Source organism: Oryx dammah, unplaced genomic scaffold (assembly GCF_014754425.2).
Source record: "Oryx dammah isolate SB20612 unplaced genomic scaffold, SCBI_Odam_1.1 HiC_scaffold_27, whole genome shotgun sequence".
Classification (NCBI taxonomy): domain Eukaryota; kingdom Metazoa; phylum Chordata; class Mammalia; order Artiodactyla; family Bovidae; genus Oryx; species Oryx dammah.
The window spans coordinates 130148618-130165464 of record NW_024070211.1 but is presented as its reverse complement, the minus strand read 5'-3'; the positions used below and the strand labels follow the sequence as shown (position 1 = coordinate 130165464).

General features: G+C 42.2%; 1 protein-coding gene across 3 annotated transcripts in view; it reads right to left on the bottom strand.

The window, feature by feature from the left end:
* Positions 1-11223: 11223 nt before the first annotated feature.
* INPP1 (inositol polyphosphate-1-phosphatase) overlaps positions 11224-16847 on the bottom strand; it is a 29263-nt gene continuing 23639 nt past the window's right edge. For 2 of the 3 annotated variants that reach the window (XM_040227849.1, XM_040227850.1), the window contains exons 4-6: positions 16048-16248; positions 13326-13500; positions 11224-11958 (exon numbers count right to left, since the gene is read on the bottom strand). In XM_040227849.1, coding sequence (XP_040083783.1) covers positions 11397-11958; positions 13326-13500; positions 16048-16248 — 938 coding nt within the window. In that variant the 3' untranslated portion in view covers positions 11224-11396. Of the gene's footprint in view, positions 11959-13325; positions 13501-16047; positions 16265-16847 lie in introns of all 3 variants that reach the window. The other variant, XM_040227851.1, reaches the window with a different exon arrangement.

Sequence of the window (16847 nt, the reverse complement as noted above, 5' to 3'; positions counted from 1 at the left end):
TTTTTTTTTTTTTTTGACACTTCACGGGGGAGAAATTGTTACATTGCTCCCGCACGTTTTGTCGATGGTGGATTGTTTGCCACAGAGTTAGAAGATATGAGAGATCCTTCAACTCCACTTGTAGACTTAAACAGCAGTCAGAGAACAAGAGGAGAATTGAAGCGAGCAATGGATATCTTTTCAGCAGGTATTTGAGTTGGTCAGCTTTGCTAAGGTGGGAATGAATGTGCATTTATTTTAACTGTTGAATACAGAAATTAACTTTTTGGTAAATGCACCTACTCTTCAGACAGATGCATTATTTCACTGGATGTGTTTTAAGTACCTAGAAAATGCAGAGAGTGGTCCGCTTATTCACATGTTTAAGGAACATTTGAATTCTTCTGTATGGGTCAGGCACTGTGTTAAGTGAGAGAGATGAATAGTTAGGTTTCTCTTTTCAAGGTGCTTGCCCTTTAAATGGAGAGATTGATATTGATGAGATTTCGATGCACTGCTTTTTGCTGTGGTGGTGATATGCTTAGGGTGCTATTATAGGAACTTATGGATACTTAAATGAGTCTTTGATGGTGATGGGTAGAGAGGCAGAATCAGGAAAGGAATCTTGATTGAAAGGATGATATTTATGCTGAGACCTGAAAGGTGATTGTGGCTCAGATGCTCAGTTGTGGTCGACTCTTTGCGACCCCATGGAGTGCAGCACCCCAGGCTTCCCTGTCCTTCACCAGCTCCCAGAGTTTACTCAAACTCATGTCCATTGAGTCGGTGATGCCATCCAACCATCTCATCCTCTGCTGCCCTTTTCTCCTGTTTCCTCCAATCTTTGCTAGAAACAGGGTCTTTACCAGTGATTTGGCTCTTCCCATCAGGTAGGCAAAGTATTGGAGGTTCAGCCTCAGCATCAGTCTTTCCAGTGAATATTCAGGGTTGATTTTTCCTTTAGGATTGACTGGTTTGATCTCCTTACTGTGCAAGGGACAGCACCACAATTCAAAAGCATCAGTTTTTCAGCGCCCAGCCTTTATGGTCCAGCTCTCACATCCACACATGACTACTGGAAAAAGCATAGCTTTGACTATACACACCTTTGTTGGCAAAGTAATATTTGCTTTTTTATGTGTTGTCTAGGTTTGTTGTAGCTTTTCTTCCAAGGAGCAAGCATCTTTTGATTTCATGGCTGCAGTCACTGTCCACAGTGATTTTGGAGCCCAAGAAAATGTCATTGGTTCCACTTTTTCCCCACCCGTTTGCCATGAAGTGTTGGGATTGGATGCCGTGATCTTAGCTTTTTGAGTGTTGAGTTTTAAGATGGGTTTTTCACTCTCTTTCACCCTCATGAAGAGGCCCTTTAGTTTCTCTTCACTTTCTGCCGTTAGAGGTGTATCATCTGCATATCTGAGGTTGTTGGTATTTCTTCCGGCAATCTTGATTCCACTCTGTGGTTCATTCAGCCCAGCACTTCGCAAGATGTACTTTGCATAGAAATTAAATATGCATGGTGACAATATACAACCTTGATGTACTCCTTCCCCAATTTTGAACCAGTCCAGTGTTTCATGTCTGATTCTGTTTTTTCTTGATCTGCGTACAGGTTTGTCAGGACACAGGTAAGGTGGTCTGGTATCTCTTGAAGAATTTTTCCACAGTTTGTTGTGATCCACACAGGCAAAGGCTTTTGTGTAGTCAGTGAAACAGATTTTTTTTGGAATTTCCTTGCTTTCTGTGTGATCCAGTGGATGTTGGTAATTTGATCTCTGGTTCCTCTGCCTTTTCTAAATCTAGCTTGTACATCTGGAAGTTCTTGGCTCACGTACTGCTGAAGCCTAAGTTGAGAGATTTTGAACATTACCTTGCTGGCATGTGAAATGAGTGCAATGGTTCGGTGGTTTGAACATTCTTTGGCAATGCCCTTCTTTGATTGGAATGAAAACTGACCTTTTCCAGTCCTGTGGCCACTGCTGAGTTTTCCAACTTTGCTGGCATATTGAGTGCAGCACTTTCACAGCATCATCTCTTAGGACTTGAAATAGCTCAGCTGGAATTCTGTCACCTCCACTAGCTTTGTTCACAGTGATGCTTCCTAAGGTCCAGTTGACTTCACAGTTCAGGATATCTGACTCTAGATGAGTGATCACACCGTCATAGTTCTCTGGGTCATTAAGACCTTTTTTGTACAGTTCTGTGTATTCTTGCCACCTCTTCTTAATCTCTTCTGCTTCTGTTAGGTTCCTACCATTTCTGTCCTTTATGGTACCTGTCCTTGCATGACATATTTCCTTGGTATCTCCAGTTTTCTTGAAGAGGTCTCTAGTCTTTCCCATTCTATTGTTTTCCTCTGTTTCTTTGCACTGTTCATGTAAGAAGGCTTGTGATTAGATTCAGGTTATTCATTCTCAGGCCCTCTGTGTAGGTGATGATGTCTTCATACTATTGTATCTGGAGCAAATGGTATGTATTGGTGATGTTTATTTTGATCATGTGGTCAAATTCTTGCCCACTTTCTCCTTTCTGTAGTTACTTTTTGATTTTAATCCCTTGCAATTAGTAAAGCAATCTGTGGGAAGAAACTTTCAACACCATGCTAATATCCTGCCAGTCATCACAATTTCCTCTTTGATTTGGCATCTGTTAATCATTCTTGTCTTATCTGATCTTTACCGTGATGGTTGCAAAATGATGATCTTCCAATTCCAGCACCTTCCACCGTAGGCCTTCAGCATCCTATGTGCTCGAGTATCCTCTCTTTCCCCTAATTTGTTTATTATTGTTGGTATGGACTCTTCTGGAGAAGGCAATGGCACCCCACTCCAGTACTCTTGCCTGGAAAATCCCATGGATGGAGGAGCCTGGTAGGCTACAGTCCATGGGGCTGCAAAGAGTCAGACACGACTGAGCAAATTCTCTACTACTACTATGGACTCTTCAGTTCCTACCTGAAGTTTGCTAATATTCTTTGGAGGATTTTTATATCAGGGATATTAATGTATAGTTTTCTTTAATTATGATCCTTTTGCTTTGGTGTTCTTAATAGCCATTTTAAGTTTTTTTTTAAAAATTATAAAACTTGATACTATATGGATAGAAATTAAGAAATTTATTGAGTGTTTATATTATATATCAGCAACTGTCTTAGTCACTAGAGATTTTGTAGTGAACAAAATAGACAAAAATCCCTATGGAGTTTACATTCTAGTGGGTATATGGACAGTAAAGAAGTACATGCATAAAATATAAAATGAGGTGTTTGGTGCTGTTGGGAGAGGATTGTGCTACGTGTTGAGGGTGGGGTAGTTGTGTTGGGGGGCTTGCAGTTTTCAACTGGGCAGTCACGAAATGCCACACTGCTAAGATGACATTTGATTCAAGACCTGAAAGAGGTTTAGGTGTCCATGAAGATTCTCGATGGAGTCACACCCCAGGCAGAGGGACCGGCACGTGCAAAGCTGTGACTCAGGTTGTTCAAAAATCTTCTTAAAACTTGTTAAATGTGTGTCATGTAATGATTCAGTGAAACTGCTCTGTCTTTTTGGGAATGTAGATACTTTATTTCTTGTTTGAAGATTATTTAAGTGCGCTATGAAGGGTATCTCTTTTCCCCCGTTCATCTTACAACCACACTTCTTAGCACTTCCCATTTTATCATTGTGTTTGTTTGCTGGTTTACGTTCTCTCTTCTAGCATAAGAGCTTCTTGAGGACAGAGATTTTATCTGTTTCGTGCACTGTTAAAGTCTAGTGTGTGGTAGGTACCTGATAAGTCTTTGTTTAATGGTTAGTTAAGTGAGTTGTCAGATATGACTTCTCAGTAGTTTCTTATGAACTTAATGTCTATAAATTCCTAATAAAAACACTATTATGATGACTTTCAACCTATATTTGTATCTCTTAATATATGTGTATATATAATGCATGTGTGAAGGGAAGGGAAGTCGTTCAGTCGTGTCCGACTCTTTACGACCCCATAGACTGCAGCCTGCCAGGGTCCTCTGTCCATGGGATTTTCCAGGCAATAGTACTGGAGTGGATTGCCATTTCCTTCTCCAGGGAATCTTCCCAACCCAGGGCTCGAACCCGGGTCTCCCGCACTGTAGACAGACGCTTTACCGTCTGAGCCACCAGGGAAGGCATGTGTAGTACATTTGTTTTGAACTAGAGAACAAGGAAGTAATTTGATTTGATTTAATTTTTTTAAGGAGAAAAATTAAGTAGGCCTTTTTTGACTTCATACTTTTGTAAACTGATGATTCGCCCGTAGATGTTTTTTCTGCCTTGCTCGATTGTAGTTGTATGTTACAGCGAAGAAGTTAACGTATCTTGAGTTTCATGAATTCTCTGAATTCTTGATTTGTATTAAGGATCTGTTCCTTTCAGTTTTAATGGAATTATTTCCTGCTGTTTTCCAGGTTGTGTGATCGCTGAGCTTTTTACAGAAGGCGTGCCTCTGTTTGATCTCTCTCAACTTTTGGCCTATAGAAATGGGCAGTTTTTCCCTGAGCAGGTGCTGAGTGAAATTGAAGATCGCAGTATCCGAGAATTGGTAACTATGCTGCAAATATTTACCATAATGTTTTAAATAGAATTATATTCTCCCTTCGCTATTAGTTCTCTGAAACGTTCTGAATTTGGGACAAGCACTAAAGCCCCATAGACTAATAGAAGCCTCCTATCGTTTTTAGTTTGTTAGGCAGAAATGTATAATTTCCCCCCCTTCTTAGACACAGAGCTCGTTTGACTTTATATTACAAACATGCACACATACACACACACCTTTCCATTAGAATCCTAACTCTGCTTTGGACAGATTTAGAAGGAAATAAGGAGGTGCTTGGGCATTAGAGAGGTTGTCCAAGACAGAGCTTGCCGGTAAGTAATAAAGAGGATAAATATGTAAAATGAGGAGACAGGAGAATCAGCTTGAGTGTAATACAGTAGTATAGGGGCATTTCATATAGAAGCAGCTGGCTTTGTAGACCTCCCTTGACTCTGAGGGTAGTTCTGGCAGGGGGCCTGTTGAATCACCGGTTAGTATAGCAGATCAGATGTGAGGAATTCTGGGAGGTCATGTCAGCCGTATATATCCACACTGCCATTTGAGGGGATTTTTTTAATGGCATTTACTACAGTAACTGATGCATCTGATGATGACTCTGAGCCATTGAAAGGTTATGGTATATTTAAAATATTCTTTAGTAAGACAGGGAAACCTGCATTTTGATTTCTTTTAAAAATGGCAAATATTAAAAAGTAAGATGCTCCAGAGGAAGCCAGTTTAGCTCACATCCAGTGAACAGTACACTGGGTTTCAGTTCAGTTCAGTTCAGTCGCTCAGTCGTGTCTGACTCTTTGCGACCCCATGAATCGCAGCACGCCAGGCTTCCCTGTCCATCACCAACTCTCGGAGTTCACTCAGACTCACGTCCATCGAGTCCGTGATGCCATCCAGCCATCTCATCCTCTGTCGTCCCCTTCTCCTCCTGCCCCCAATCCCTCCCAGCATCAGAGTCTTTTCCAATGAGTCAACTCTTCGCATGAGGTGGCCAAAGTACTGGAGCTTCAGCTTTAGCATCATTCCTTCCAAAGAAATCCCAGGGCTGATCTCCTTTAGAATGGACTGGTTGGATCTCCTTGCAGTCCAAGGGACTCTCAAGAGTCTTCTCCCAACACCACAGTTCAAAAGCATCCATTCTTCGGCACTCAGCCTTCTTCACAGTCCAACTCTCACATCCATATGTGACCACTGGAAAAACCATAGCCTTGACTAGACAGACCTTAGTTGGCAAAGTAATGTCTCTGCTTTTGAATATACTATCTAGCTTGGTCATAACTTTTTTTCCAAGGAGTAAGCGTCTTTTAATTTCATGGCTGCAGTCACCATCTGCAGTGATTTTGGAGCCGAAAAAAATAAAGTCTGACACTGTTTCCACTGTTTCCCCATCTATTTCCCATGAAGTGATGGGACCGGATGCCATGATCTTCGTTTTCTGAATGTTGAGCTTTAAGCCAACTTTTTCACTCTCCTCTTTCACTTTTATCAAGAGGCTTTTTAGTCGTCTTCACTTTCTGCCATAAGGGTGGTGTCATCTGCATATCTGAGGTTATTGATATCTGTCCGGCAATCTTGATTCCAGCTTGTGTTTCTTCCAGTCCAGCGTTTCTCATGATGTACTCTGCACAGAAGTTAAATAGCAGGGTAACAATATACAGCCTTGACGTACTCCTTTTCCTATTTGGAACCAGTCTGTTGTTCCATGTTCAGTTCCAATTGTTGCTTCCTGACCTGCATACAGATTTCTCAAGAGGCAGGTTAGGTGGTGTGGTATTCCCATCTCTTTCAGAATTTTACTTGCTTTAAGTCTCATTGAACCCCCATACATCAGGGGTCTGTAGGAATTCTGTGCTCACACGGCACTGTGAACACTACACGAATGGAATGGGGTTACGGGGAAAGAGGGCAAACACATGTTGTACATCACATCTCTGTTCATACGCAGGCTCCACTGTCCCAGAAACTTAATTTACAAGTTCAAAGACAAAATGTTTGAGAATTTCAAGACAGTACTTGCAGAACCAAGCATGGTGCCGTGAGAAGCCTTCTGCACCCGCACAAGTCACAAGCCCGTGAAGTCAGCCTAAGGACGGTCTTTTTTTCTTTTTAATGGAGAAAGGGAGAAAGCTCTTAATCCTATATGATAATGGCTTGCTGAGAGTCAGGAGCATTGAAAATACAGCCTAGAAAAGAAAAATCATATTTAAAATTACACACATTTTATTACATAGCAGTGACAATGTTGGCTAGGCTGATTATCAGATAGAAATTATAACCATATAAACCTTTTAAGAAAGATGTCAGTGCTAAACACAGCTACTTCCCCCGGACCTGTTTCAAAGAGCCATCTGTGTACAGACCAGCTTTTAATTGCGTTCCCTGCCACTCTGAGGGGACAGTCACAGTCCCTTAGGCTTGCTTTATGGATATGTGTTACAATCCAAGTACCAAGCCAGGTACAATGAAAGGTGTTAACTATGGATGTGAAAGGTTATGACTTTCTGTTTCCACTCTTCCTTTGCATTTAGCACTTACAGAAAAAAATAAAAACAAAACTGCGGGACAAGAAGGAAGCTGTCAGAAACTCTTGCCTGCTTTTTCCTACTTTTCGGAATGGACGTTTGACCTTTTCTGCCGTGCAGTGGGCAGGGCTGTTTCTGTGCCGAGTGTGTGGCGTGTGCGCAGCTGCTCAGTCGTGTCCAATTCTTTTGCGATCCCATGGACTGTAGCCCGCCAGGCTCCTTTGTCCATGGGATTTCCTGGGCAAGAATACTGGAGTGAGTTGCTATTTCCTTCTCCAGGGGATCTTCCCCACCCATATCTCTTATGTCTCCTGCGTCGGCAGGCGGGTTCTTTACCGCTGAACCCCTGGGGAAGCCTGAATAGTTAGTGTGTGTGTGTGTCAGTCGCTCAGCTGTGTCCGACTCTTTGCGACCCCATGGACTGTAGCCCTCTGCAGATTCTTCTGTCCATGGGATTCTCCAGGCAAGAATACTGGAGTGGGTTGCCATTTCCTTCTGCAGGGGATCTTTCTGACCAGGGATCAAGCCCATGTCTCCCGCATCTCCTAAATTAGCAGGTGGGTTCTTTACCACTTGAGCCACCTGCTAAGTCCCTATTTCTGTGTGCTAGCTGTGTTTAAGGCTGGTTACAGCTACATGTTCTGGGCCATGCAAGCAGGACAAGGAATTATGAGCAGCTGCTATGGACTAGGCTAAGCAGACTCCTTCAGGGGATGGCTAAGCAAGGAACTGAAAGCGGAGACTTGACACAGTTTGTCTGCCTGCTAAGCACTCAACAGAGGCAAAAGGTGTGAGTCTGAAAAGAGGGGGCAGTAAGCCTCTAGGCAAATTGCCAGGATCAAGAGTCCCAGAGATTTCTCACAAGTCTCAAGACACCAATAACTGTTTTTATGTTTGTCTTATATTCTCATCTGTGCCTTTTTAATAGGCACGAAGTTCCCTTTATCATCTTGGTTGTTGCTGTTATTTAGATGCTAAGTTGTGTCCAACTCTTTGCAACCCCATGGACTACAGTCCACCAGGATCCTCTGCCCATGGAATTTCCCAGTCAAGAATACTGGAGTGGGTTGCCATTTCCTTCTCCAGGGGATCTTCCTGACCCAAGGATTGAACCCACATCTCCTGCATTGGCTGGCACATTCTTTAACGCTGAGCCACCAGGGAAGCCTTACCATCTTGACAAATGTATTTATGCATTCTTCGTTCTTTGGGGGATGAAGTGGATAAGTACATCAAAAGTAGATGAGTGTAGCTAAGGGTTGAAAACATCTGCTCTTAAATGTCACGAGACCTTAGTGAATAGAACAAAGGATGTGTGATCAGAGGTCAGATGAAGACAGAAGCCTGGATGGCTCATTTGGCCCGGGTGATGGAGATTGCTAGATGTCCCCTAATGCCCGGCTCCTAACTCCAGGGTGATAAAAAGCCTGGTTTTCAGTTGAGCACATGGTTACTCCAAATGGAGACTTTCTACATGCAGTCATGTGGCTAGGTTCTGGTCAGTGATGTGAAAAACTGCCCTTCCCTTCTTTGTCTTCTCCTCTGTCTTGCTGCCTAAAATGCAGAATCTGTTGTCTCAGACTTGAGAGGGGTCATGGTCTGGGATTGGGAGAGCAGTGAGATGGAAAGAGTGTGACTCCCTGAGAACTTCGGGGTAGAGCCTCCTTTCAGCTCTGGACTGCTCACCAAATACTTTTAATCTTATTTAAGCCATTGTTATTTTGGCATTTTGCCACTCACAGTTAAACCTAATGCTACTGATGCAAAGTATTACTGCAAACTTATCCTGGCTGCACTTCTAGACAGAAGGGCTATCTTATAGGAATTTATACTCAGACTCAAAGATCTGCTTTTTCATACTCCCATCATTATAACACAGCAGAAAGCCCTTTATACAATATGTATCCCTTGGCATGTCAAAATCTCATGCAGGGAGCCTATAACTAGGGGCTTAGAAGCCAGAGCAAAAAATTAGCAATACACAAAGTGCATTAAAAGGAAATAACCATTAGAACCCTACTCAACATGGCTACCAGTCCTCAGGAGCAGTTGAATTGAGACTGGCATGATGGTTAAGTGGAAGCATGTGGCTAGTGTGGAGAGTGACAGGTATATTTGGAAGGTTCAGCCAAGAGGATCTCCTGAGTGATTGGATGTGGGCTGTAGGAGCAAGAGAGGAATCAACATTGACCTGGCTTCCCAGGGACTGCTCTTATTGATGTGCAGGGGGCTCTCTTTTTATCATCCTCTATTTAAGCAACCTGGCAGATTCATCTGTCTGCCAGTCTCCTGCAAAAAAACCCTGGCTCATGCACAAGACACTCGATCTTGGCGACCAACAGGCTACTCTTTGGAGCACCCCTCCATCACAACCCGCAACTCCCACTCCCATCAATTGAGTTGTATGTTTGCTTAGACTGGTTGACTTCATTCAAAAATCATGTTTCAATGGTATCTTTAATAACAGATTAAGTGTAATGTAAAATGAATTTGAAAACAAAGAATTTAAGGCTTTGAAAGTATTGATAGAAACGAGTCTTAAAAATTTACTGAGTATGAGACAATTGTAAAGATAGTGGGGAAATCAATGAAAATCCAGAATGATTATGTTGTCAGACTACATGGCAAATATTTTTTAACTTCTTCCTCTAAAGAAATCAGAGCCTGAGAATCCCCTGGTGGAACAGTGATTAGGAATGGGTACTTCCACTGCCAGGTCAGGTTCAGTCCCTCGTGGGGGAACCAAGATCTGGTAAGTCACACTGCGCAGCCAAAAAGAAAGAAATCAGAGCTACAGATCACATTCCCATAGGTGTGGTTAATGCTAGACCAGCACACACATGCTCAAGGAAGGGCCTTAGCTTTCCGGCAAAGATTGACAACGGATATGTGCAATAGATGTTTACAGAATATATTGGATTCTCTGTTCTATCCAGTTTTCCCCTCAATAAACTGGCACATTGATAGATCACATAAATAAATAGATCACATTGAAGATGACTGTTTTCACTGCATTGTTATTGATAATTTACATATTCTAAAAATGTTTATGTGTACAACATGCTTTTTCTTGAACTATATTCTTTTTCGATTCTGATGAATATCAGGCAGCACTAGTTTCTGGGGTTTGGTTTCTAATGTGTTTTGTGAAGAATCAACTCACTTTGACTTAAAAATCAACCTTTAAAATTAGAATATACAGCTCAAGGACCCATGATCAATCACAAAGCATGTAGACTTTAAAAACTATGTAACTTTTTCACTAAATAAGTCATTTAATCTGCTGTGTGCAATGAGATACCTTTAAATAGCCTCCAATTAAAATAAATAAATTAAAAAAATAAACTAAAAGTTTGACTTACCGTGATTCCTTTGTAATTGCAGAAAAACAGAGGATGCTGCAGAAAATCTTTTGGCCTCAAGAGGGCGTAGGGCAGAAAGGAGATAGCTGAGAGTTTGGTCTCTGCAGATGGTGGAACCATCTCCTCAACCAGGGCTGCTAAAGAGATAGGAAAAAGGGGTCTCACCCACCTCAGAGGACATTCAACATGGGATTCTAGTAGACCAACGACTGTATATATTTAACTCTACCTCTGGTTTTTGAAGTGTAATAAATACTATGCAAAAACTACTATCCTCTCCTGTCTTACCGACAGGAATAAGAGTTATGTTAAGTGAGAGTATTAGAGAGAACTAGAGACATGATTAGTGGCAGAATCAGAGAATTAGAATGAGAGAATAAGAATATAAATTTGAGAGAGAGTTTCAGAACGTGTGTATGAGTGTGGATGTGTGTGAGTGTGAGAGTACACGAGTAGGATGGAGCCTTCGGGGCTCCGGGCTTTAATTCTTGTAAGAAACATAGCATCCCTGAAAGCGCATGGACACAGCCAAATTATGCTTCAAATTCACAGTTCTAAATGTTCTGCCAAAGGCTAAATCTGAAGATTTTTGTTCCAGACAGGAAACAAAACTAAGCACAAGCCCCTTTATTCTCCCTAATATTTCAGTGACATTAACTTATCACCTCTAAACTCATGTTCTAAAGAGCTTTATTAACTGAGCAGGAATTTTTCCTGTCTTCAATATTTTACTGAAGCGTTTCAAGCAGCAATAATCGCACAAAATCCTCTATAAAGAATCTCACACATTTAACTGCTGCATGAATATCATTCATTTATTAGCATTATGAACACATAATGGAAAAATGCTCCCCCGAAGAGGGAGGTGAATGGTGACTGTCAATAGGACAAAGCTGTCTTCAAAAGACAAGAGATGTGGAAACTAGGTTCACAGTTGGGCTGTGGAGCCCATGAGGACAGAGCTCATCTACGTATGTGTAGCCACAGGGGCAAGGTGCTGGAGGAGGCAGCTCAAGAATGTCTCCAGCAGCTTCTCTGATCTGTATGCGATGAGTCCTCCCTTGTTGGCCCACTGATCCACTCCAGCAGCGCCTTCATTTCCCACGTGATACACCAACTGTGGCAAGTCAAGCCCTGAGTCAGGATTTCTTCCCAGGCATTCTTTTAAGTCCACCATTCCCCCACCCATGGCCCTGAGAATAGCGTGGGCAGCACAAGAGTCCCACTTGAACGTGGTATCTTCTGAGAAGATGTAAACGTCAGCGAGGCCGAGGACCACACAGAGGCTCTTGTAACCAGCCCCAGCTGCCCGGAAGACACGCTCTCCACACACCCGTGACAATGCGCCCTTGATGGGCTCCTTTTCACTGGTACTAATGACAGCTGAGAACGGGTGGGAGCCTTCGGAGCTGGGGTTTTGGGTCACGTGGCTCTGCGTTTCACTGTTGCTTCTTGTAGAGACGGGAGGCAGAAGGGAATGGATATTGGTCCCCAAGTAAGAAAGGCCCCAGTAGCACTGTCCTTTCCACCTACGGAAGAGAACGTTCAGTTTGTGGCGGCAAGTTATCACATTTGTTTTTCACTGCTCCTATGGGTTCCCAACTTGATGTGGAAAATACATAACACAGTGAGTCTCAAGGCCCTTAAGCCTAGAGATAGTTATCAAATAGCTAATTCACTTCTAGAAGTCACTCCCTGGGCATGTTGCTGCCTGTGTTGTTGCCAGTTAGGAATGCTTTCAGTTTTTTTTTTTTTTTTTTTTTTACATTATCATATTCATCTAGGACAGTGCTAAAATATTTGTGGGATTTCTGGCCTCTGGGAACACAGCAAAGTTTCACTGCCTCTTTTGGCATTTAAAGTGTAATGGGGATAAAGATGAACAGATAAAAAGATTTTCAATCTGCAAATCTTCCACAATCCTGAATTTTTTTCAACTGGTAACACCTTTTCATCCTCCAATTCACTAGCTCCACTGTGGCTTTAACATCAAGAAAGATGGACTTTTTTTTTGGTGGGGGCAGGGGGGCAACGACAAAAATACCATCTATCATTTCTCAGTGTTTAACTTACTATATATATGCTGGATAGTTTCTTTCCAGAGAAGGAGACTGAGGCTTAGAGAATGTAAGTGTTGAAGAATGTAAATCAGTGATAGAATCTTCTATCAAACCCAGGATTTGTGCCACCAACTACTTTGTCAACCATTTCTAGGTCATGATTATGTCAACGTCCAGTCCCACTTATTTTTAACTTCTTAACGACCCTTTAAAGATAACAAATACTTTCAGTTTGGAAGAAGGCAGGGAAGATGAAAAATATCAACACTGCAGAGGTGTAGTTTATGACTATTAAAAAACAAACAATTCTTAGTTGCTTGAGGCAAGTCAAAATTTAATTTAAAAATATATAGTTTTACATGAGTGGAAAAAAATATCATCTATTTCAGTAAAAAGCTGAAACCACAGGAGAAAAGCTACTTCTACTTGAATCCTGCCATGCTCTGGAGTCAACCCTGTCATACTCTGATCCGTAGGTCGTCGATCAGGGTAACCAAAGGCTTGGCCACCCTCTATGCTCTTCGAACAGTCCACGGGAGTGTGAGGAAGGAGGAGGCAGAAAAGAAAGTGATACTGATAGTTTTTTTGTTTTTATAGGGAGAGGTTCTAATCCTGGCCATACCTACTTATCTTTTCATTAGATCATTTTCATATTTTGTTGTGAAACCCAGGATTGAAAATTAAAGGACGATTAATTTAAACATGGAGATTTTTAGTAGGAATGCCAAATGTATCGAGTCATGGGAATGTCACATGGAGAGATAATCCTGACAATAAACAAAGCTGAGGTTGTAAATTCTGAAAACCATAATATGCCAAAAATATTCAATTCTTACCTGAGGGTGTGTAGGTCTTGTGACACAAAAGGTTGGTTGATGACTCCCATGAGAGGCACCCCTGTCTGTATGTCATAGACACCAATTAAAATAGTGACGCACTGAAGTCCACTGGGGAAGATTCCTTGGTTGGGTGTAATGTCAGCAGAACCTTTTATATACTGATAAGTTGAATCTGAAAAATAAAGCAAATCTGTTAGGATTCATGTAATGATTATTTAGAAGATAATGATGAAGACACCTGTAAAACCTGTCCTAGATCCTTTCTCTCTAATTTGGTAACAGCTGTGGTCTAAATGTTTGTGTCCCCCCAAATTCTAACCCTCAAAAGTTGATGGTATTAGTAAGTGGGGCCTTTGGGAGGTACTTCAGTCCTTGGGGTGGAATCTCATGAATGGAATTAATGCCTTACAAAAGACGTCCCACAGATATTCTTAGTCTCTCCCACTTTATGAGTACACTGTGTGTGTGCTAGTCGCTCAGTCGTGTCTGATTCTTTTGCCACCCCATGGACTGTAGCCTGCCAGGGTCCTCTGTCCATGGGATTCTGCAGGCAAGATTACTGGAGAGGGTTGCCATTCCCTTCTCCAGGGATCTTTCTGACCCAGGGATCAAACCCGGGTCTCCTGCATTGAAGGCAGATTCTTTACTGTCCGAGTACACAGTGAAAAGATGCCAATTATGAATCAGGAAGAAGACCCTCTCCTAATCATGTTGGCACTTTGATATTGGACTTCTCAGCCTCTGAAACTGTGAGAAATAAATTTACCTTGTTTAAAAGCTACCTAGTCCGTGGTATCTTGTTATAGCAGCCCAAATGGACTAAGATAATAACCAATCACGTTCTACCTTTGGGTGCCACTTATATGGAATTATTATTTGACCTTTTGTACTTCACTTTTAAGCTGCTTGTGTTTCATTTTCCCAACCATACATAAATTCTTGGACAAAGGGGACTTGTCTATAATTCCTGTGGCAGTTAGCATGTTTTCCTTCCCTCTTGTGCTGTTAATTGCTCAGTCATGAACAACTCTTTATGACCCCACCAGGCTCCTCTGTCCATGGAGTTCTCCAGGCAAGAATACTAGAGTGGGGAGCCATTCCCTTCTCCAAGGCATAACACCTAGCAAGTGGTAAGAAGCACTCAAATATTCATCACCACATCAAAATGATTTAAAAGGTAATTGTTCAGGATAACTGGGGGGTTCCTTTGAGCTCTTACTAATCAGAGGACAGGTCCAACCAAGGTGGGTGGGAAAGTCTCCTTCCAGGAATCTGAATTCCATTCCATTTGAATTCCATCAGGGATTCCTTTTTACTTGTTTGTTTTGTCCCTCAGATTAGGAGGAAAGAGACAATGGTGTCACAAGAGGAAGAAGCTCAGACAGTAAAGCATCTGCCTGCAATGCGGGAGACTTGTGTTCAATCCCTGGGTTGGGAAGATCCCCTGGAGAAGGAAATGGCAACCCACTCCAGTACTCTTGGCCTGGTAAATCCCATGGACTAAGGAGCCTGGTAGGCTATAGCCCATGGGGTCGCAAAGAGCCTGGGAAAAAGAAGCTAAGGAGTAAGGTTTCTCCTTAAAAGATGTACCTGCCAGCAGCTGACTGCCAACATCTAGTGAATTAATATCCAGTTAAGGATGTGCCAGGCACAAGATCCAGAGAGCTAGCTAACAGAATCAATTCAGGATAAAAACAAAACAAGGTTTCAGTTCCTCAAATACTGTAACTGAGGCTGATTTACCTTTAGGCGATAAAAGATTCTGGACAACATTCGTAGTCTGCGTAACAGTCCATAGACTGAATGCTCTACTGCTATGATTAAAGGCATTCCAATCACGTGTCAGCGTGCTTGTAGGGGAGAGGGGGAGGGGAGTTTGCCTACTCAGCTTAATGACTGGTCCCAGTTGTGTTGGGTAGACTATGCCAGGAACCTGGGGAAAAGTGGGACTTAGGCCTAGGGTGTTATATTAATGGCATCACTGAGATAGGCCTACAGTTTTAAAACAATGAACTATAGATTATGGTTCGACCATAATCATGACCAAAAAAAATAATGGTGAGGTATACACAGGACTCACAAACTGACTGCTAGGAGTCACATTCAGTTGTGTTTTGCTTGACCTGTACAGTGTTTCTGCTTGTTTACTTACTTAACTGAATTAGGAGCCAGGAGTTACATTGTGAGAGCTCATTTAAAAACCTGGATTTGTGTTTCTATTATTTTTAAATCTGAAGATCTGCACTGTACTTCCAGATGGTAATAATCTGCCGGAGTGGAATGTTCTCAAGATGCATGTGTGTGTCCAATTAGTTACAGCTGCTATCATTTCATTCTTCTCTCATATTTAGCAGTCTGGCCCCTGAGGTCTCTCAAAAATGAGTTAATTCAGTTTTGTATATGTGCCTCTGTGTGTGCGTGTGTGTGTGTATACACACGTGTTATAAATATATGTGTATATGTATATAATACACAGCTCAGCTCTTCATTTATTTATTTACTTAGGCCCCAAGGTGTAGCTTATGGGGTCTCAGTTCCCCAACCAGGGAATGAACCCAGGTTACAGCAGTGAGAGTCGTTTATCATTTTAAAACTTCAAAAATTTAAAAACTTCTAGAAGAGTTAAACCATACCCTCAATTTTCATTTTTCCAACCTCCCCCACCCCTCACAGGAAAAGAAGAGCAAACAGACAAAAGCAAACACTCTCCTCTGCTTACCTATAGGATCCACCCAGATTCCCAAGATGTCCTGTGGAATGTTGATCTCTACTGAATCCAGAGCTGGATCACTGAAGAAAACATCCTGGTGCACAACCTTGGCTAAGGCCTCAGATGCCAGTTTGTTACCATTAAGGACTTTGCTGAGAAGAGCTACTGTTTCTTCCTCTGTTGGACCCAGTCTCATGATAATCTTTTCCCCTAGAGTAAAGACAAACTAAAGACCATTACATCTCAAGTTTCAGAGGAGAAAGAACAGGGGATTGGGAGAAGCACCTCAGATGAGGTAAGGACAACACAGCCAGCCCACTCCACTATTCATTTTTTCCTTTTTCCTTAACACCAAAACATTTTGTTTTGGGGTACAGCCCAATTAACAATGCTGTGATAGTTCCAGGTGAACAGTGAGGGGACTCAGCCATACCATATCCATCCTCCCCAAAACTCCCTTCCCATCCAGGCTGGCAGAATATTGAGCAGAGTTCCCTGTGCTATACAATAGGTTTCTGTTGGTTATCCATTTTAAATATAGCCCACTCCACTATTCCAAACTGGAGAATCCCATGGACAGAGGATCCTGGTGGGCTACAGTCCATGGGGTCGCAAAGAATTAGACACAACTGAGCGACTAACACACACACACACACACACACATACACACAAAAGATATCCAGGCTAGTGTCTCCTAATCTGGCTGACCGTCAGCACACCCACACACCCACACCCACCCACACACACACCCACACACACACACACAAAAGATATCCAGGCTAGTGTCTCCTAATCTGGCTGACCGCCAG